General features: G+C 44.3%; 1 protein-coding gene across 4 annotated transcripts in view; it reads right to left on the bottom strand.

The window, feature by feature from the left end:
* Window positions 1-1,216: 1,216 nt before the first annotated feature.
* Window positions 1,217-23,462, bottom strand: part of cdk19 (cyclin dependent kinase 19) — a 39,359-nt gene continuing 17,113 nt past the window's right edge. The window contains exons 3-13 of one of the 4 annotated variants that reach the window (XM_080490123.1): window positions 19,714-19,824; window positions 18,718-18,858; window positions 9,280-9,337; window positions 7,690-7,821; window positions 6,671-6,814; window positions 6,398-6,467; window positions 6,226-6,298; window positions 6,000-6,097; window positions 5,634-5,712; window positions 3,447-3,686; window positions 1,217-1,421 (exon numbers count right to left, since the gene is read on the bottom strand). In XM_080490123.1, coding sequence (XP_080346249.1) covers window positions 1,296-1,421; window positions 3,447-3,686; window positions 5,634-5,712; window positions 6,000-6,097; window positions 6,226-6,298; window positions 6,398-6,467; window positions 6,671-6,814; window positions 7,690-7,821; window positions 9,280-9,337; window positions 18,718-18,858; window positions 19,714-19,824 — 1,272 coding nt within the window. In that variant the 3' untranslated portion in view covers window positions 1,217-1,295. The remainder of the gene's footprint in view (window positions 1,422-3,446; window positions 3,687-5,633; window positions 5,713-5,999; window positions 6,098-6,225; window positions 6,299-6,397; window positions 6,468-6,670; window positions 6,815-7,689; window positions 7,822-9,279; window positions 9,338-18,717; window positions 18,859-19,713; window positions 19,825-23,462) is intronic. The other 3 variants (XM_080490125.1, XM_080490124.1, XM_080490126.1) reach the window with 3 other exon arrangements.

The raw sequence follows: 23,462 nt of genomic DNA, 5'->3' as shown, positions 1-23,462 counted from the left end.
ATGAAGACACAACTGCTGCTGTGAAAGTCTGAAATGAAATCCAAGATGAGAAAAAAGAAAGAAGCACAACTTTCATCTGAAGGAAGAAAGGGAGAGAAGAAGAAGAGGAGAGAAAGAGGAAGAGGACAGGAAGAGGAGAGGGAAGGAAGAGGAGAAAAACAGGAAAAGAAGAGGTAAAGGATGAGGGGAGGAAGATGAGAGAGAGGTAAGGAAGAGGAGAGGAAGCAGAGAGGAGGAAGAATACAGGGCATGGAGAGGAAGAGGAGAGGATAAAGAGAAGGGCAGAGGTAAGGACAGGAAGAGGAGAAGAGGAGGGAGAGGAAGAGAAGAGGAAGAGGAAGAGAAAGCGAGAGAGGAAAAGAGGAAGGGGAGAGAGAGGCAAGGAAGAGGAGAAGCTGAAGAGGAGAGGAAGAGGAGAGGAAGAGAAGAGGAAGAGGAGAGGAAGTTGAAAAGCTGAATAAGAGAGGAAGAGGAGAAGCTGAAGAGGAGAGGAAGAGGAGAGGAAGAGAAGAGGAAGACTAAACTCACCCAGTTTGTTCCAGCTCTCTACAGATGGTCCGGCGGTCAGTGCAGGTCTAGAGAATGAAACAAAATAAACACAATAAAAAACACACACACACACACACACACACACACACACACACACACACACACACACACACACACACACACACACACACACACACACACACACACACACACACACACACACACACACACACACACACACTCCTACCTGTTGGGGGGGTCGGGGTTTGTAGTGCCGTTAGTTAGCTGCCCTGTACGAGATGCGCTCGTTGTTTATAAAGTGATCGACGGACGATCGGACGGCGTCACGGTCGCACGTCGACCTTTGACCTCCAGAAGCTGCCGTGTTGTCGGGGGAGGGGCGTTAACGCAGCGGCGAGTCCAGACGTGAGCCCTGATCCCGTCCAAACGTAGAAAGTCGTGGAACTGAGCTTTTGATTTTTCCCGCTTCCGCGTGTGACCGTATTTATCATGACATCATCGGAGTCACGTTAGCGAGAGAAAACAAATCAAACAGAAAAACTAAAAAACTAAAAGTGCAGTATAATGTACACGTATGAAACACAGTCGCAGTCCTTCCTCCGTCACGTAGTGTCTGTCGGTCCCTCGGTTCGCCGCCGCGGCCCGGCGAGGCGGAACATGTGAACTGTTTCCTGTTTGGGAGTGATGAGATGGATTGGACGGTGGGTGGGGGAGGGGGGATGGTGGAGGGGGGAGGGGAGGGCGATGGCCCCCCCTGCTGGTTGAGGAGACGGAGCAGGAGAGCCTTAGTAGCGGTGGGTCTGGTGGGAGTACTGCGAGCTCTGCTGGGTGGAGGACGAGTATCCCATGGTGCTCTGGGGCTGGGCGGAGCCTCCCACGTTGCTCTGGTAGCCGAGGCGGGAGCCGGAGTGCTGAGCGCCACAGGAAACAAAGTGTGAAAACAAACGTTTGTTTTTCTTTTTCTAATTCACTTCATACGACTAAACTAGAAATTTAAAAAAAACAATAAACACAAAAACCTCCAGTCCGACAGTCTGAAGAGAAGATCAGTTCCTCACAAACACTTCACATGTCTCTTATTTTGTTAATGTCCAACCTTCGAAATATTTACAGTTTTACACATATTTTGGTGCATTTTATGTAAAGTATTTAGTATACAGAAATACAAAACCATCATTTTCATGTTTATATCTCACATTTATTTATGTCCAGATCGAATTTTCATACTTAAGAGTTCCTGACGCTTTTACTTCTTTCTGAAGTTGCGTTCCATAAACTACTTCCTTTTACCTTTTTGTCTTTTTTCCTTTTCTTTTTCTCTTTATTTCCTTTTTTCTTTCTTTTTTCTTCTCTTTTTTCTTTTTCAAACTCCACAGTGTATGTCACACCTCAACTTTTGTAAAAAAAAATACAAATAAAAAAGTAAACTCCAATAATCAAATCAATCTTTATTGCAGACTCTTAAGTCCACATATATATAAAAAAACCTAAAAAAACATGAAAATAAAATAAACTACAACCTCTTTTAACCACCTTCTCTGTTTTACCGTGGAGCAGTAATCTTTGCCGTCGGTGTAAATTTCAAGCACGTGAACAGTGTGATCATGTTAGGTGGAGCAGGATTATTTTTATTATTATTTATTTTATTTTGGAAGCATATTCAGCAACGCTTCATCTTCTGCTTTGTGTTCACCCAGTGAAGAGCCGGTCCATTATGCTGGCAGCGTCCAAGCATTCATTTTTTCATTCATTCTTACCATGTCCCCCCTGCAATGGCACTGCGCGCCCTCGAGAGGGCGCCACCACCACCACCACTACTTTGGGACTCACTGTCTTAAAGTTTCTCCTTTCTTATCATTTCACAGTTCTGCCTTGTGTTCCTGTTTTTCACGCAACGGATCAGGTTGTGCAGCTGAATAACGGGATTACCCAGAAAGCAGGTTTATTTTTATTTTGAAATGAAGTTCACTCTATATTTACTGAACAATGAATCACAAGTCGGCGATCACACGGGTCTTAAGAAGCTGCTGCTCAGGTCCCGGGTATTGTGTTTGTGTGTTTCCCACGTTCTCAGTCTTTTGTGTTTCATCACTGTTGTTGCTTTTGCTTCCTCTTATTTTCCCCCGTTTCCTGTTTTTAAAAAAAAAATTTGGGGGGGGAATGTGTGTAATGTTGTTGTTGTTGTTGTTGTTGTTGTTGTTTTTCTCTTCAGTCGCTGACTGAACGACACTCAGCATGCAAAATAACAACGTTCAGGCTTTTTGTCTTTTTTAATTTAATTGAGTGAGAGCAGTCTACATTTCCATCTAAACTCTCTCTCTCTCTCTCTCTCTCTCTCTCTCTCTCTCTCTCTCACCATACATCAACTAGAGCTACACTCGGTAGAGCGCAGAACTTCACTCACCCCACATTTGTTTTTGAGTATTGGCATGTTAGCCGTTAGCTCATATCGATGCTAACTAGCATGTCAGGTGGCTACATCGCCGTGTGAAACACTGAGCGGGGAGCGTCTCCATGGCAACAGGCGCTGATCTCCTTCGATCTCCTCCATGAGGTGCCTCTCTCATTCGCTTTGTATGGGGATTTTCTTTTGTAGTTTCTTGTGATTTATTCAGAAACTGTTAGGTGTTAACGTCCCAGAATCTAATGGACCGGTCCTTGGACGATGACAAATCATTCCTGAAGATTTCAAGTAATTCGGGTTTATAGTTTTTGCAAAAAGTTGGTAGAATACATACAAATCAGTAAATAAATACAAGCAGATGAAAACAAAACCTCCTCGGTCAACTTTCGTTAGTGAAGATACATCTAAAGATTCTATTACATCTCAATCAGGATCCATGGACACACACCCACACACACACACACACACCCACACACACACCCACACCCACACCCACACCCACACCCACACACACACACACACACACACTGACCTGGTACTCTGACTGCAGTACTCCCGTGCCTGAGGCCCCAGAGGTGCCGATACGAGGTTTCTTGTTGGGGGGCCCCTGGTCCTGGCTGTGCTGATGACCCCCCCCACCCCCGCCCCCGCCCCCGCCGCCGCCAGCCCCGGCGGCGCCGTTGGTTTGAGCCGAGCTCTGCTGGGAGGCGGCCTGCTGCTGGTTCTGGGTCTGGGTCTGGCCTGTGGTCTGCTGGTGCTGCTGAGTCTGGTTCTGCACACACACACACACACACACACACACACACACACACACACACACACACACACACACACACACACACACACTGTTCACACAAGTCACTTGTTCACCTGAAACGCTGAACGGGCTGCAGCGAAGGATGTCGACGTACACTTCCTCTGGTACTTTAAACTTTAAAGTTACTCTACCAGAAAATGTCTTTAAAATATTCTTCCCACAAAAAAGTCTCACTTCTGCACAGAGAATAAACCAATAAACCAAAACCAGACCCTCACCACTCATTTCCACTGATCGTAGGTACTGCTAAGGTATTAAAAAATATTATACAGTATATATAGTATTAAAAATGTACATCAACAATTAAAACTGGATCCTAATGATCTAAATCGTTCCCTTGTGGATTCTGGTCGAGGAACTTCATAAGAAAACCATCTTTTCTGAGTTCTGCTCTCGTTTGTAAAACAGAAATGTGTTTTGATCATTTCGTCATCAGCAGGTCGCCAAACTGTGACGGTGTGTGTGTGTGTGTGTGTGTGTGTGTGTGTGTGTGTGTGTGTGTGTGTGTGTGTGTGTGTGCGCGCGCTCCTCATGTGACAGAACCAACAGAGCACGAGCCTCTCATGACTTTCAGCTTAAACTCTGCAAATTTCGTCGGAGTCTGAAACCTTATTAGCGGATAACTTCGGGCTCAGCGTGGAAGCCCGACAGGTGTGTGTGTGTGTGTGCGTGTGTGTGTGTGTGTGTGTGTGTGTGTGTGTGTGTGCGTGTGTGTGTGTGTGTGTGTGTGTGTGAGTTAATCCTTCATAAGGATTATCTTATAAGGCAGAGAACAATACTTTATAATCATTAACAATGGGAGTATGTGGATATTCGTATGGACAGACGACTCATTTAGATTGTTTTTGTCTGTTTACACAACGATGGTTCCCCCCCCCACCCCCCCACCCGCCACCCCCACCCCCCCCACCCCCCCCAATGCGTTCTGTTCCGGGTGCACACAGGAACTGCCATACGAAGGTCAGCCGCCCGCTGCACTTTGCTTGAGTGCGTGCAGCGTGACCCCGCCTCCGGCAAAGTCACGGCTGGGTCCGCACGGTGATTTACTACTACTGCAAAAATAACTGAAGCCGCCAGGGAGACGATTTATTACTGATCGTCGCAGTACTTTAGTGTCTGGGAAAACGCATCAAACACACCTGCTTCACCGACACGACCAGATTCATGATTCCTGGACCAACGAGACCAGGAGGAAGTGTTGAACCATTTAAAGACACCAGCCTCCATCCTCTGATCGGGCCGCTATATATTCTGTCACCAGTAGATGGTGCTGCAGTTCTACCCACAGCTAAAGTTTCCGTAAAACTATTTTTGCACTGAACCACGGCTCCCACAGCTGTCAACGGTGACGTGACAGTCGAAGCTCCTCATATCAGCCAGTCTAATCTCGTGTGTGTGTGTGTGTGTGTGTGTGTGTGTGTGTGTGTGTGTGTGTGTGTGTGTGTGTGTTAACTGTAGTATTTTATTGAGTGTTGATGATCACATTTCAAATGACTCCTATAATAATGATCACTCTGAATGATGTTCTTGCATTTAATTTCCAGCTGCATGCAAGTCGCCTTCCTCTTGCTGGATTGAGCCTAAATTAAATTAAATTAAATTCAGATTTTACACCTATTTATTATTTCTACCTGTCTGCTGCCATGTTAAGTATGTAAGTATGTTAAGTATGTTGTGATCCTCCGCTACTGTGTTAATGTTAGTACTACTGAATGATCTTTTTAATTTAATAGCTCTTTTATTGTATATTATTGTCCAGCGGGTCTGATCATGGACGCCATGACGTCAGTCCTGCACTAAATGTCTCCGACCCGCCGTTATTGAAAAATAATCCACGTTTCCGCTTCATGGCGTCACGTTTAAAAGCCTCCTCCCCGTCGGGACTCGAGAGGAAAACTTTACCTTTTCGGTTTTCTCCTCCGGCTCGTCCTCGTTGAGAAACTCTCGTTTGGGGTAGGGGATCTGACAGCCGGCGAACACACTGAGGAGCAGACGGAGAGCGCCGTGTCACACACACACACACACACACCTCACTCCGCAAAACACAACCCGGCAGGCTCGACGGCGGCGTGGCGCTTTGCACTGTCGACTCGTCGCTCGGTTCGATTCCCAGTGTGTGTGCGTGTGTGTGTGTGTGTGTGTGTGTCCTGCTCACCTGTCCAGGTGAACCTGCCTTCACTGTTACTGGGATCAGATCAGGACCGTGAGACTCTGAGGTGGATAAAGAGGGATGGATGGACAGGGTGAGTAACGTGCAGTGGGACTCACTCGGTGGTCGGTAGCGGGTCCTCCAGGAAGTAGGGGTCCTGCAGCGCCTGCTCCGACGTGATTCTATTGGTGGGGTCCATTGTGAGGAGTTTCTGGAGCTGAGGGAGAGCAAAACAAAACAAAAAACAACGACTGAAAACAAACGACAGACTCAAGGTGGGGAAAGCTGTCGCCTGCAACGTGTTGTTGTTGTTGTTGTTGTTGTTGTTCGGAGGCGTGGACTCACCAGCAGGAACACTTTGCTGTCAGGTTTGACTTTATGCTTCTCCATGTATTTGATTAGGCTGCTGTTTGCATACCTGCAGGATAAGAAATAAAAGAAAGGAAAAAAGAAGCGTCTTTATAGCCGTCCGCTCACGGCGCTCGGCGGTTTCTCACAACACTCGGCGCTCGCTCACGTCGTCCTCCGGAAGTCCTTCTGCAGCGTCGGGTACTCGGGCATCTTCCTGATGTCCTCCCAGTCTTTATCTGAGGTAAACAAAAAAACAACAATCAACAAAACACACACAATCAAACGCACACGGTGACAGGAGGCAGACAGAGTTCGGCTGCACGATTCCTGAGTTTGATTAAAAATAGAAAAAAACTGGAATCTTGTATGTGTGTGTGTGTGTGTGTGTGTGTGTGTGTGTGTGTGTGTGTGTGTGTGGGTGTGTGTGTGAAGCACAGACCTGCGGGGAAGCCCATGACGCTGAAGATCCGGTCCAGCTGGTCGTGATGAAACGGGTTACTGGTCTTGATGTCTTCCTGCCGGCAGTGAAAGATCGGCTCCGATGTCAGCAGCTCCGCGAAGATGCAGCCGATAGCCCAAATATCTGCAGCGCACACACACACACACACACACACACACACACACACACACACACACACACACACACACACACACACACACACACACACACACACACACACACACACACACACACACACACACACACACACACACACACACACACACAAACACACACACACACAGACTTGTTATTGCGTGACTTCATCAGATTATACGATATTAATACGGTGATATAGACGCACTGTGATCACTCAGTTTCACTTTATTCCAGCAGAAACTTTTCAGGCTGAACTTCCTCACTGATCTTCTTTTACTTAATTCATCACCGTGACGACAGGAGTAAGGAGATTCTGCAGGTCTGTCAGGTGAGATCATGAACCTCATTAAAAGAATAAAAACATCCTGGTGAGAAGTGAGCGAGCGCCGTAGCACGGAAAACCAGAGGTAATCCTGAAGTTATCTGGATAAGAGAAAATCCAGCGTCGTAGTACAGGAGTGTACTCAGGAGTGACTCCACTGAGTCCTACACCAGAAGCTGAAGGTCCTTCAGAGCAGGTTTCCACAAAGTGACCAGGAAGCAGAAGGATGAATGGATAATCTGGGCGTGGCGCTCATCAGCTCAGAATGTTAAAGCTAGACAACGGTTGTTTTTCTACCCACAGTGACTTCATCATCAGCTGCTGATGATTCAGGAATTGCTTGGTCAGCAACTTGTTTCAGTCACTTTGACGAACTATAACAGATTTTTTTCCTGAGTCACTGGGTGCACTATTAGGAGACAGGAGGGACTATAGGACACACCCACCCACCCACTCACCCACTGACTCACTGACTCACTCACTTACTGACTCACTGACTCACTCACTGACTCACTCACTCACTGGTTCACTCCCTCACCGATAGCCTTGGTGTAGTGTCGGGCCCCCAGCAGCAGTTCGGGGGCTCGGTACCAGAAGGTGACCACCACGGGGTCGAGGTCCGCCAGCGGCTTGAGGGGCGAGTTGAAGAGTCTGGCGAAGCCCATGTCGGCTGAGGACAGGAGGCAGAGAGGCGCAGACGTTCAGTGCACTGATTGACACTCAGAACAGAATTCCGCAGGTGTTGGTTGTAATTTGGTTTTTAAAGACGCGCTCAGGAATGAAGACGTCAGAGCAGCATTGTGTCAAATCTGTGCTGCTTTTCAGAGGAAGTGAACTAAAATAGAAATACACATTTACAAAGTCAAACTGTAATCCTCGTGAGGCTGTTTTCTCATTATATTATAACTCAGGACGCAACAATCCGCAGACATTTTATGGATTTTTACGGGTCAACAAGCATCATGCCGCCAACACATGGGTGATGCGTTCATGTGCATCACGGAACTCTGAACTTTCTTTTGTTTTCTTTTTAAAATTCGCGGGTTCGGCTCATATTCAGGTGCTCAATAGTCCGGAAATTATGTTTTTACCTCTATGCTATTTATAAAAACACTATAATAATGCAAATCAATAATTTATGATTTATTTACAAACCAAATATTAATTTATAAAATATTTATTCACAGTTGTTAATAAATGAAGAAATTATTATAATTATTCATTTCAAATAATTAATTTATTTGGGTATTGATTTGTAAATAAATAAACACATAGATAAATAGAAGAAATATTAAGATCATTAATTTTTGATCATTTATTTATCCACTTATTTAATTATTTACCAATAAATAAATAAATACAATACATATTTTTTCAAATAAATCATTTTAAATAATAAATTTTGTTACCTAACCTATAAATAAATAAATCAATCAATCAATCAATAAATAAAAAAAATAAAGTACATATTTTTTCAAATAATTAATTTTAAATAATTAATTTAGTTACTTACCATATAAATAAATAAACAAACAAACAAAAATAAATAAATAAATAAATAAAAATAAATAAATAAAATAAATAAATACTAAAACATAGCCTCACCCAACCTTCATTGGCGACAGTAACAGAGAGATAAAAATGTTCATTGACCTTTGTGAAATCTACAGGGAGCCGCTCTGGAGAGGCTGTAGAGCCACGTGCGTCTCACCAAAAGGAGAGACCATCGGCCAACCGACTCGCCGCTGAGCAGCGTCTCTGAAACTTTGACTTGAATTAAAACGGCTGGACGGCGTTAAAGAACAGGTTGCCATGTGTGAACCTTTAAACGATTGTTGCCTGCATTAGAAGAGTTGCTGTGGCGTCCGGGTCACGGCGGCTGCACTGGAGCGCCCGCTGAGCTATTACTGGGAACTCTGTGTGTAAAAATAGACGGCAGCCCGAGCAGCGGGCCCGGCTGGGCGGCGGCCGGCCGGCTTATGTAAGCACTCCGACCCGAGGCCGCTCGCTGGGGAGAAGGTTAAACACTGCAGCCACTGGCCACTCAGGCAAGTCGCAGACACGCGTTACATAAGGCCTCTGCAGCAGCTTCCTCACACTCATGTTCTTCATTTAAAATGGACTTTACCGATTTTCACCCTTCCCCGCTCGGGACCTTCGCCCATCACCAGGATGTTCGCCGGTTTCTGTGGGACAGAAAAACACGTGTTCGTTACTCCGCTTGAATTCCCTGCCGGGTATTGCAGCACATGAGCTCATGAGTCAGTGTCCCCTCTGAGCCGAGAGTCCAACCGAGGATCAGACCGAACTGAAGCCCGGCAGATCGTTTCGTCCCTCAATATGTCCAACATGTCCAATATGTCCGATAACCGTCTTCATCAACAAGCCTTCAACAAGTATTGTGGTGTTTGTGGTGGATCGGAGCTCCGTTCGATCAATCTTTTGGCCGGCTGAAGCAAATTAACATGGAAACAATCCAGTTTCCATGGCGGATCGTTGTTGTGTGTCAACATATTGCCAAAAGTATTTGCTCGCCTGCATTCACACGCACGTGAACTTGAGTGACATCGCATTCTTAAACCAGAGGATTTAATTTGATGTCGGTCCACCTTTTGCAGCCGGAACAGCTTCAACTCTTTCTAAGTAGGATTTGTGTGTGTGTGTGTGTGTGTGTGTGGAGAGACAGAAGTTCATCCAATTAATACAGATGAATAAATCAGTAAATCTCACATTTAGACCAGAACAATCTGACAAAATGTATTTTTATTGAGTTGATTTTAGCATTTCTCCTGAACAAGAGGAATCTTGAAAGCTTTCAAGACGTTCCCAGATCTTCTCTCTTTTAAATGAAATCATTCCTAGAAATATTTCAGGTTCCCTTCAGTCGGTCATCTGAGATGTGCCGGTGTTGACGTGGAGCTAATAAAAGACCTTCCTTCTTTGGTGGGTCTCACGAGGGGAACCCGGGGCAGCGTCCAGGTTCTGGTTTTAAAAGTCACAACATCTCTGGAAAAGACACTAAAATCCAGTTTTAGTTTGACTGTCAAATTGTGCTTTCTGTTCTTTGTATTTGAGGATTCCTTCACATTGTGCCTTCAAAAAGGATCAAATCGTGCGTATTGGTAAAAATTGAACAGCTTTACGAGGGGGACGTTCCAAAAGATACTGATGAAAACTTTCCCCAGAACCTTTTTTGTTTGTTTGTTCGTTATGTTTAATATATGCCTCATTCTGAGAACAGGAGGCGACACCTTTCTTGCGGTTATTGACGAAGAGCAACGTTTTCAAGTGTTGGGGGATCCGCGTACACGACAGCGGTGGCTCCGAGTAGGTGGAACCTTTGGAAACGCAGTGTGTTTTCACTTGAAACGTTGCGGTGTGGACGGTGCTGTACAACCCGGCAGGATAATGGAGGCGGCGACGTCGGCGGCGACGTCCCGCACGCTGCCCAGTCTCTCCGAGTGAACCCCCGCGGCTCGGCCGAGTCAGATCTGCCAGGCAGGCATGTCTCGTTGCCGTGGAAACAGCGGCGATAATGAGGGGGGGATTTATTCACGCCGACAATACAACGCGGCAGAATCGGCAAGCACAAAGACAAGCTTCTCTCTGGAAAGGCCGGAGGAGCTCGGCTCCTCGTTCCAAACGGGCCGAAATGAAGACGCGCAAAAAATAAAAAAAAAAACCCCAGTAGTGAGCCCCGAAACGCTCTGAAGGACCCGAGTCAGAGGAATCAAAACATGCCAGAAGAGCCACATCAAAGCTAGAAAAATAAAAATAAAACAATCATTCAGCTTCCCAAAGAATCCCTGCACCAGAGGCACAAAGTGAAAATTCGCCAAATCTGCTCTTGAGTTCCTGCAGTGAAATGAATCCGTTCCAGCTGGTTGTTCCTTCGGGATGTGGCCCTTTTTTCTCCCTCTTGACAACAGCGTCTCCGTCTTTGTCTGAGAATCAGGCCGGCCGCCGCAGGCACACATTCCCAACGCCCGGATAAAGAGGAGGCATGAAAACCAACAGAAACATCCACTCAGGAAAAAACACTTTTCTCTCCTCGTCGTTTTTTAGGGGGAAAAAAACAAGAAGCTCGTCTTTCAGGACATTACAATAGTAACAAACAGTAACTTAAATAAGTAACTTTAATCATGTACTGGTTTGGAAATAGTAACGCGTTAGAAGTGTTTGTATTAGAGTAAGGTTTTACTGCTGAAAACGATGTGGTACATATGCCAGGCCTTTAGGTGGCACTGTGACAGAACAAGACAGAGAGAATACTCGTGCTCATTCTTGTGAGACCAGATTTTTTTGCGTGATCATTTCAAACGCGACCTGCCGTACGAACGTGATCGGACCGGATGTTTTCGTGCCCCAGAGCGCAGAAGACGACGTTAGGTCACGCTATATACGTATGGCACGCCGGTCAGCAACCAGGGTTGCCAGACATGACTCACTGTTTCAAGCCCAAACAAGGTAAACACACACCTCAATAAAAAACAGCCCAAATCTCAGCTTGTGTAGGAATCATGTTAAAACCATAAAACTAATATATGTGTAATAAAGAACACGCTATGAACACACAAATGCAGGAAATAAACAAAGTTAAAAGGAAGAATTTGGCTCCCCAATTGGGGGATACTGACATATCTGGCAACACGGGTCAGCTGTAGATCCATTTTCAAGTGGTTGTTAAATACGAACCGACAGAATCTAGACAACATGAGGAGGAAGGAAGAAGGAGAATGAGAAAAAAAGAGAGAACTGCTTTTATTCTGGCGGAGCAGCTTCCTCCGGCGCTTCTCCGTGACGTCAGTTACACGTTGATGACGAAGCAGTCGGTGTAGAAAAATATCTGAATTGGTTCCATATATGACCGAGGCCTGGGTCTGGGGTGAAAACGTCAGAATTGTGAGTAAGAAAATCTGAATTGATTGGCATTATCCTGCAGTGTGAACGAGGCCCGAGTGCCTCCATTGTTATCCACCACCTCACACCTGCAGGGAATATGTTGTTGTTGTTGTTGTTGTTGAGATGTTGACCGGAAACACTTTTCAGAGAAACTGTGTAAACAAACATTAACGGATTAAGTAACACAGCAGACGGATCCTGAATGGTATTAAAACATTTTCTATTATTGTGGTGCAGTTGTGTCATTTCCCCTCTAGTTGGTGCTGTTCAGTCTGACTGTGTGTGTGTGTGTGTGTGTGTGTGTGTGTGTGTGTGTGTGTGTGTGTGTGTGTGTGTGTGTGTGAGGTCACTAGTATTAAATGTGTGCCACTGCACAGTTCACCAAGGAGCCATCAGGTACAGTGTAACAATAACAACAACAACAACAACAACAATAATAATAATAATAATGATGATGATGTCGTTCCAGAGGCGCCTCCGGGTCGCTGTGCCACACTAATACCAGCGTGCAGAGCAGCTCACCATGCATCCTGACTCAGCCGTGCGGTGGGTTCGCTGTTACATAACATGGGGGGGGGGGGGGGGGGGGGGGGGCTCAGGAGTTGCAGGACGGGCGGGTGGGAACTGTGCAGTGGTGCAATGCAAAGCACATGCCTGTTTTCTAGAGACGCAGCGGCGCGCTCTGCATGCCAGCACAAACACAGCGTTACATAACCGCTCCTCCGCCGCTGCAGACATGGGAGGCACACGACGGCCAACTCCTCCTCCTCCTCCTCCTCCTCCTCCTCCGACGTGTTCCGACAAAGAACCTCCAGCGGCGAACCCGCTTCGGCAGATTGGCTTCAAAAATGGCGACGGGCCTCGTGGGGCCTTTTTTCCATTAAGGAGCAGCGACGTATTTTCTGCCTGTTTTTATTCATCGCTCACAGCCTGACAGTGTTGATCGACCAGCGAAAGCTGAAGCACTAAAAACACCAGGACGGGCGGGACGTCCTGCCAGAGAGAAAACACCCACTGCCATCCATCAGCGGGTGCTCAGGTCTGACCGCCAAGGCTTTTACTGTGGCGGGAAGGAGGGATTATCTCCCCTGCTACCGTGCTGCTCCGTCAGGACTCATGAACACATGAACCAGACATATTCTGTCCCCGTTTTCCCAGCATGCACCGGGGAATGTCGGCAGCGTCGTAACGGATCCTCTTTATCTTATTTAACTCTGCTAATCGGCAGCTGCTATGGTTGGACAGCCTCTCCGTCTCCATGGTAACCAGCTCTGTTTACACGACACATTTTCAAGGGAAAACGCGAAGACTTCCGTTGCGTTTTTAGGTGCGGCGAGCCACTAAAAAAACTTTTTGAAAACGGCTCCCAAGGTGGAACCTTTTCAGAAACGCTCTGTTGTGTTGTGCAGTAGAACCTCTTGACGATGCGAAAGAAGCGTTTGTGTTTCGATGACGTTTCATCGAAGAGGTGTTAATGCCGAAACGTGACCAAACTCGCTGTTTGGATCTTGTCTGGGTCAAATCCACCAATTAACTCCGACGTCTTCACACACCCGGCCTGTGTTGGCCGAGCTGAAGCACTTGAGCCTTTGTTTGCTGGCTGTTGTACGCTCTGACAGAGCCGGAGAACGCCTGGTTGCTTTGTTTCAGTGAGGTTACGTCCCACAGGAGAACATTTGTTTCCTTTAATAAACAATTCCTGCTCCTTTTCTCAGCAACGATACCGATGCGGCAGAGCATCAGTGTGGGAACAAGCTAGTGGCGGACGGATGTGTGCAAAATATGAACAAACAAAATGTAGAGCGATCACCAAGAAATTCAAGTCTTTGTGTCAGCTCAATGCTAAAACATGTAGCCACCAGCTAATACTAAAGATGTCGCTTTCAGCTAATGCTACACATGTAGCCACCAGCTAATACTAAAGATGTCGCTTTCAGCTAATGCTACACATGTAGCCACCAGCCAATGCTAAGCATGTCATCATCAGCTAAACATGTAGCTACCAGCTAATGGTGAACAGTAGCAAACAGCAAATGCTAAACATGTAGCTTTCAGCTAATGCTACACATGTAGCCACCAGCTAATACTAAAGATGTCGCTTTTTCAGCTAATGCTACACATGTAGCCACCAGCTAATGCTAAGCATGTCATCATCAGCTAAACATGTAGCTACCAGCTAATGGTGAACAGTAGCAAACAGCAAATGCTAAACATGTAGCTTTCAGCTAATGCTACACATGTAGCCACCAGCTAATGCTAAGCATGTCATCATCAGCTAAACATGTAGCTACCAGCTAATGGTGAACAGTAGCAAACAGCAAATGCTAAACATGTAGCTTTCAGCTAATGCTACACATGTAGCCACCAGCTAATACTAAAGATGTCGCTTTCAGCTAATGCTACACATGTAGCCACCAGCTAATGCTAAGCATGTCATCATCAGCTAAACATGTAGCTACCAGCTAATGGTGAACAGTAGCAAACAGCAAATGCTAAACATGTAGCTTTCAGCTAATGCTACACATGTAGCCACCAGCTAATGCTAAACATGTAGCTTTCAGCTAATGCTACACATGTAGCCACCAGCTAATACTAAAGATGTCGCGTTCAGCTAATGCTACACATGTAGCCACCAGCTAATGCTAAACACTTAGCCACCGCCATTATTAGATTTAAACTACGCACTGTCCACATTCGAAGCTCAGACTCCCTGAATAAAGAATGTTTTGTTGTGTAAAGATATATAAGTCTATTTATTGATTCATTCATCTGAATATGTTGTTTCTGGTATAAAAAACTGCGACGACCGTAACCCCGTGTTTGATTACTCATGAAGCCTCAATTAAGTGTATTCTCTTACAAAATGGAGTCCCGCCACCAATCACCTTTGAACCACTGTTGTCGATCGATTGGCTGGAGTCAGCAGTGAGCAGGTTTATGTAATGTGACGTCCAGCCACCACATGATCATCGGGGATTGTCGGGGATTACACAAGAGCAGACGCCCCGACTCAAAGAAGAGGTCTGAACCACGAGAAGAGCTCTGACCTTTGACGTCTTGGCCCGACTTATCCTCAACAGACAGCTTAACTACACTTTCACTCGCACTGTAATCTCAGGCCCGCAAACCGGCGCCTGTCTGGAAACCTTGACGTAAAGCCAGTGATCACAGTCATCAGGTCCAGGTTCTGCCATGCGACGCATCATGTTTGATCAATTATACGGTTTCCTCTACAAGCACCGAACGTTAGCAGTGGCAGATGCAGAGCCACACACACACGCACACACACACACACACACACATACACGCACACACACACACGCACACACAGATGGGCTGTGGGAGTCAGATATGAGAACAAACTGCTTTGTGCTATTTTAAAAACTCCTCAGCGACAGATGTGTTTTTCTCAGAAGCTACAAGGAGTCACAAGATTTTTTTGGGGGGTTTTGATCTCTGGTAACTCTGGTATTTCTGTCCCTGACCAGGCTATCAGACATCCAGTGGCATGGGGGACGACATAGCCACTGGGTTCTGGGTGACGGCTGGAATGTGTGTAATCTGAGAGATATCTTTAGTTCAGAGCTCGGAGGACGACTCATGCGAAACTGGGCGGAAAACATATTTCAGTGGAGTCGACGAGCAACTCGTTCACCAACCAGTGAGGCGTCACACTGGGCGAATCACACATTGACAGGGTCAAGACATTTTCACCCAGTCAAAGTGATCGGGGGCCAGAGAATGAAGAGCACGCAGTAAAACCTGGAGGGATGTTTTACCTCAATCTGGCCATTCTGCCTCACTGAGTCTGCAAAGCATTGTGGGAAAAGGGGGTGGAGGGACTCCCACAGACTGAAGGACAGACTGGAGAGATCAGGTCAGTCTGATCTTCAGCTGCGTAATAATCACACTCCTCCAGATAATAAAACCACAACAGTGACACATGACAACACTGCAAGAAGGTAAAAGACTGCAAAGCAACTAGGTACGTTAAAGCTAAACTCCCCAACAGACAATGAACAGCGTATGAACAGCTAAATAACGACTAATGAACAGCATATGAACAGCATATGAACAGCTAAATTACAGCTAATGAACAGCTAAATAACGACTAATGAACAACATATGAACAGCTAATGAACAGCTAAATTACAGCTAAATTACAGCTAAATTACAGCTAATGAACAGCTAACGAACAGCATATGAACAGCTAAATTACAGCTAATGAACAGCTAAATTACAGCTAATGAACAGCTAATGAACAGCATATGAACAGCTAAATTACAGCTAATGAACAGCTAAATTACAGCTAATGAACAGCTAAATAACGACTAATGAACAACATATGAACAGCTAATGAACAGCTAAATTACAGCTAATGAACAGCTAATGAACAGCATATGAACAGCTAAATTACAGCTAATGAACAGCTAATGAACAGCTAATGAACAGCTAATGAACAGCTAATAAACAGCTAAATAAAAGCTAATGAACAGCTAAATAATGACTAATGAACAGCATATGAACAGCATATGAACAGCATATGAACAGCGTATGAACAGCTAAATAACGACTAATGAACAGCATATGAACAGCATATGAACAGCTAAATTACAGCTAATGAACAGCTAAATAACGACTAATGAACAACATATGAACAGCATATGAACAGCTAAATTACAGCTAATGAACAGCTAAATAACGACTAATGAACAACATATGAACAGCTAATGAACAGCTAAATTACAGCTAAATTACAGCTAATGAACAGCTAATGAACAGCATATGAACAGCTAAATTACAGCTAATGAACAGCTAAATTACAGCTAATGAACAGCTAATGAACAGCATATGAACAGCTAAATTACAGCTAATGAACAGCTAAATTACAGCTAATGAACAGCATATGAACAGCTAAATTACAGCTAATGAACAGCTAAATAACGACTAATGAACAACATATGAACAGCTAATGAACAGCTAAATTACAGCATATGAACAGCTAAATTACAGCTAATGAACAGCTAATGAACAGCATATGAACAGCTAAATTACAGCTAATGAACAGCTAAATTACAGCTAATGAACAGCATATGAACAGCTAAATTACAGCTAATGAACAGCTAAATAACGACTAATGAACAACATATGAACAGCTAATGAACAGCTAAATTACAGCTAATGAACAGCTAATGAACAGCATATGAACAGCTAAATTACAGCTAATGAACAGCTAATGAACAGCTAATGAACAGCTAATAAACAGCTAAATAAAAGCTAATGAACAGCTAAATAATGACTAATGAACAGCATATGAACAGCATATGAACAGCGTATGAACAGCTAAATAACGACTAATGAACAGCATATGAACAGCATATGAACAGCTAAATTACAGCTAATGAACAGCTAAATAACGACTAATGAACAACATATGAACAGCTAATGAACAGCTAAATTACAGCTAAATTACAGCTAATGAACAGCTAATGAACAGCATATGAACAGCTAAATTACAGCTAATGAACAGCTAAATTACAGCTAATGAACAGCTAATGAACAGCATATGAACAGCTAAATTACAGCGAATGAACAGCTAAATTACAGCTAATGAACAGCATATGAACAGCTAAATTACAGCTAATGAACAGCTAAATAACGACTAATGAACAACATATGAACAGCTAATGAACAGCTAAATTACAGCTAATGAACAGCATATGAACAGCTAAATTACAGCTAATGAACAGCTAATGAACAGCTAATAAACAGCTAAATAAAAGCTAATGAACAGCTAAATAATGACTAATGAACAGCAAAGTAACAGCTAATGAACAGCCAATGTACAGCTACCAAATAGCTAATGTAGAGCTAAATAACAGGTAATGAACAGCTAAATAATGACTAATGAACAGCATATGAACAGCATATGAACAGCTAATGAACAGCTAAATAATGACTAATGAACAGCTAAATTACAGCTAATGAACAGCTAAATAAAGACCAATGAACAGCAAAGTAACAGCTAATGAACAGCCAATGAACAGCTACCAAATAGCTAATGTAGAGCTAAATAACAGCTAATGAACAGCTACCAAACAGCTCGTGAAAAGCTAAATAAGAACTAATGAACAGCTGATGAACTATTAAGAGCAATATGGCTGATGGAGACTTTGGAACATCAACACAGGAGGCTGGGTTTAGATGTTTGGTAAATATTTCTTCAGCGGTCTAACTATCACTTAGAGAAGAATTGGCACTATCAGTTAAGTAAATAAGAATACTCAGCTGCTTTGTTTTTCCTTTAAACATCCCCTGACCAAATCCTGAAAAAGAGCTGAAAAAACTCATTCAGTCAATCTGTTTCATTTGCTTAAAGACTCCTCAGAACCTGAATAGGGAAAAGTCACCTTTCTGATCTATCAATCAAAGAAGGATTTTATCACCCTTTGGAGAACCCCTTCAACAACTCTGTGGTGTATTTGTGCCTGTTCGGGGAACCGGCCGGCAGGATGACACCACGGGTAGGTCTTTTCACCGAGGTGTGTAACAGCATCTGAGACAGCAGCAAGAGTCGCTTTTAGAAACGACTCCAAGACGAGCTTCGTGTGCGGGAGTGTCTGTGAAGGGAAAATAGAGCAGTGGAGCTAATTTAGCCGCTCACCAGATCCCTGTGGAGAACCCAGTTGGCGTGGAGGTAATGGATCCCGTCCAGAATCTGATACAGGAGAGACTTGACCATCCCCCGGGGCAGCTGCATGGGCTTCTTGTTGGCCTTGGAGGCGCGGTGGAACTTGATGATGTGCTACAGAGAAAAGCAAAGTCTCCCCTGAGTGGGACTCTTCTGTTTAGGTTTAGTCAAATCAAAGCAGAGGGGAGGAGAGGACCAGGTGTATCATGGTACAGGTAGAACATGGGGTGGAGAGAACTTTGGTACAGGTAGAACCATGGAGTGGGTAACAACATGGGTCAGGTAGAACCATGGGGCGGGTAGAACCATTTGACAGGTAGAACCATGGGGTGAGTAGAACCATGGTATAGGTACAGAACCATGGGACAGGCAGAACCATGGGACAGGTAGAACATGGGGTGGAGAGAACCATGGTACAGGTAGACCTATGATACAGGTAGAACCATGGAGTGGGTAACAACATGGGTTAGGTAGAACCATGGGGCGGGCAGAACCATTTGACAGGTACAACCATGGGGCGGGTAGAACCATGGTATAGGTACAGAACCATGGGACAGGTAGAACCATTTGACAGGTAGAACCTTGGTAAAGGCAGAACAATGGGACAGGTAGAACCATTTGACAGGTAGAACCTTGGGACAGGTGTAGCTACTGCAATTATTAGTTGACACTGTAAAAAAAAATTGCTGATGAATTTAATATTGAACAAGGAGTCATTGGGCAGTAAAGTTGCACCGAGTTGCACACGTCCAGTTACTTTTATCGGGTTTTTTATTTTTATTTTCCCGACAGCATTAATCTTTATTTTTTTAACTCACCTGGGTATCTCCATGGAAGCGCTGGACGCCAGCTATTGATGCTGACTGAGCCGGTCAAATCAAGTCCGGCTATAAGGCTGTAAAATGTGGTTTTTTTATCTAAGTGACGGAGCACAGTGACGGAGCACAGTGACGGAGCACAGCGACTCACCCAGAGGTCGTGTTCGGCGTAGTCGAAGAGGAGCCACACCTTCCTGTCGCTGTGGGACAGGAAGACTTTCTGCAGGGCGATCACGTTCTGATGCTTCAGTTCTCGGAGCAGCTGGAGGACACGCGACAGAAATGCGTCGATCGTTAGAAAGGGACTCATTTCACACCGATTGCAAGAACTTCTGTTTGTACCTCGTATTTCTGCCTGTGAGTACGAAGAGCACAAAAGAGCCTTTGCCACAAAGCAAACAGCGTTTTTATTGCATATACTAAAGCTGTGGTTTATGTTGTATTCTGTATTTGCCACTGAAAACCCACTATTACACATTTTATCACCAATTTAGTCATTTTTTTTAGCTGCTGTTTGACAGAGTTCAGCTGCGTCTCAGACATTTAAGTTGCTCCAGCTATTTTAACAGTTTGAACTGGTTGTGTTTTTCAGTGTATTTTGTCCATTTTAAGCGATTTTCAAAATAACTTTGTCGTCGGGAAATTTCTCTCCGCATATCAAAAATACAAGTAAATCAACTTTACCAGTATAGTAGCACTTTTCCTCAAAGCATTTAACAGTTACATTAAGCAATTTAAACACACACAGTTATGTGTTACTTTATTCTGTTTTATATAGACTCACAAAAGACTAAATCAAGGGTATGCAACGTAGTACAAATTTATCACATTTAAGGTCCCATATTATGCAAACTTCGCTTTCTAATGGTTTTTTTAATAGTAATATGAGTCTGTGTATGAGGCACCAGAAGTGAAGAAAGTCTGTCTCCTCCCTCACTTGCTAGCTCATACAGGTGATTCAGAGATTTCTCCCTTCATGACATCATACTGGGAAACAACCACTTTGACCCTCCAACAGGTAGATGAGCTCTGCCCTCTAAAATTACGAGTGGGGTGTAATTTCTTTCCTACTCGCAAACGCTACCGGGTGAACAGACATGGAGCAGGCGTAGGCGAGTAGCTCATTAGCATTTAAAGGTACAGACACAGAACCAGCCTGTTCTCAGTAGATCTCATTGGGGGGACTTTTAGACTGGCTGGAATTCAGGAGCAAGGCTGGATTTGGGGAAATAAACTTTGAATACAATATTGTGGGACCTCTGACACCGATGCGACATTGTTGAAAAACTGAATAATATTGGCGCTTTAACATCCAGCTGATACAAGACAAAGATTGTAGCATAGAATGTATGACGGTGTAAGGTCACATCATTGAAGATGATGAAAATAACAGAATGTTCTGGTCAAAGCTCAAATAGGAAAAGTATTATCAGTGGAAGAATGCATGAAACATGCAGATAAGGAGAAGCAGAGAAACGTCAACGAGCTTCTCTCTCTCTGAACGTGAAGTGGAGGGCGGCGCATGCACCGCTGCACCTCCGTAACGACTTCATTGATTTCCCTCACTCGCCATTTGCCGACCCATCAGAGACGATCCATAATCAATGGCAGCCTTTAGACAGAGCTCAAAGTCTGCAGTGTTTCGGAGCAGAGAACCCACAGCAGTGAATCCACGTCTCGGACAAATCCTTCATATGAAGGAGCTGCACTTCACCTACGCACAGATGCAGCAGAGGAAAACCAGGCATCGTTCATATTATCATAACTCATCAGGCAGGAGGAGCTTTTCTTCTTTTATAAAAAATGAAAGGCTCCGGTTTAGGCCAGAAATAGATGGAAAACAGCCCAGATGCCTGCAAAATCAATATCTGCAGCTAAAACTTTGATTATGTTGAAAACTATGATAAATGTTAGCAGTTTTTAAATGTCAATAATGCAACTTGACACTCAACACTTTAGTAAATATAACAAACATTTATTTTGAAAGTTTATAGGCTGTGTTATCTTTATTTCAAAAGTTAAACCCATTTTGCAGCTTCGCACTCATTGGTGGAAAGTTAGACTTAAGACTTTTCTATTTAAAGTTCCTCTACCAGAATCCAAAAGGAAAATATTTAAGACCAAGTTTTACTTGTTGATGTACACCTCGAATACATCGTCAATACCTTTCCGAAGAAAAATTCGCCTTTACACTCATACAAACACATATTGCCACCATTTGAATTTCCCAGAATCCCTTGCGGCAGGTTTCCCAAGGTGACAGTCGGGAAACATAAAACAGTTTCATGGATGCAAATTCCTGTTTGTTTGTAAACAAGTCAACTTTGGTGTGATCGATTGAGGCAACTGAGGCAACTGAGTGGTGATGGGCTTGTTTTCATCAATTGGTTTGTTCTCTGTGCAAAAGTGACGCCTTTTATGGGAAAATTAGTACAGTATATAGAATAGTATATATATACTGGTATATTTTAAAGATTTCTTCAGGTAGAATAACTTTAATAAAGCTCACAGTTTGGGCTGGTTCAGGACATCCTGGACCATTTTCTAGTGAAGCTGCTGTAGGTTTAGACTGATGGAGGAACTACAGCTTCTTTCCTTTCTCACTCATCATGTTTTCACGATTACGTGTCACTAACGTTGGTCTCTTTCCTGTAATCTGTGCTCTCTCTACCTCTCTCTCTCTCTACCTCTACCTCTCCCGCTAAATCTCTACCTCTCTCTCTCCACCTCTACCTCTCTCTAACTCTGCAACTCTACCTCTCCATCTCTCTTATCACCTCTTCCTCGCTCTTTCCACCTCTACCTCTGTCTCCATGTCTACCTCTCTAACACTACATCTCTACCTCTCCCTCTCTCTGTCCACCTCTACTTCTTTCTCTCTCTACGTCTACTTCTACCTCTCCACCGCTGCCTCTCTGTCTCTACCTTTCTCTCTCTCCACCTATACCTCTCTCTACCGCTACTTCTATCTCTCTCCACCTCTACCTCTCTCTACCACTACTTCTATCTCTCTCCACCTCTACCTCTCTCTACCACTACTTCTATCTCTCTCCACCTCTACCTCTCTCTACCGCTACTTCTATCTCTCTCCACCGCTGCCTCTCTGTCTCTACCTCTCTCTCTCGCCACCTCTACTTCTACCGCTCTCTACCTCTACGTCTCTACCTCTATCTCCTTCCAGCTCCTCACCCCTACCAGAACAGCAGAAAGTCTCCCCCTCTAAGCCCGGTTCTGTTCCTGTTACAGGGAAGTTTTTCTTCCCACTGCCTCCTCTGCTGACTCATGTGGAATTGTTTGTTTTTCCTCTGTAAAAGTGCCTTGAATTGACTGAGTTGTATTTTACGCTACATAAAATAAATGGACATGAATTGAATTCAAAGTGGGTGAAAGTTGCAGGCGAGCGTGTTTCTCCCTCTCTCTCTCTCTCCCTCTCTCTCTCTCTCTCTCTCTTTCTCTCTCTCTCACACTCCAGAGGAAGTAAAGCTGAGTAAATACCTCCTGGCTTTAAAAAGCAGGTCAGCGGCTCACATTTCAGAGAATCCACTGACACAAATGAGTTACACGGTAGAGCTGCTTCCTTACCCGGACTGGTACTGTTCCTATTACAGAGTCCATCTACCAGCCCTCCAGTTTCAGTGTGGAGTTCCTTGCTTTGAAAGTGACACAGCTAACAGAAGAACACTGGTTTCTAAATGTGCGATAATATATATTTATATATGAGGAAGATGAGAGTGAGCAGAGCTGCTGTCCAACTAATAAACTGTTTCTATGTGACACTCTCACACACAACACCCAGAGGTTGTGAAAGGTTATTGGTAAAGAGTAATACTGAGGCCTGAATAGCTCACATAACGCATACCAATACTGTCTTAAGGTAGTATTTTAGTGTGAAACTACACA

This window comes from Lipophrys pholis (genome assembly GCF_963383615.2).
Source record: "Lipophrys pholis genome assembly, chromosome: 21".
Lineage (NCBI taxonomy): Eukaryota > Metazoa > Chordata > Actinopteri > Blenniiformes > Blenniidae > Lipophrys > Lipophrys pholis.
This window is presented reverse-complemented; position numbering and strand designations above follow the sequence as displayed.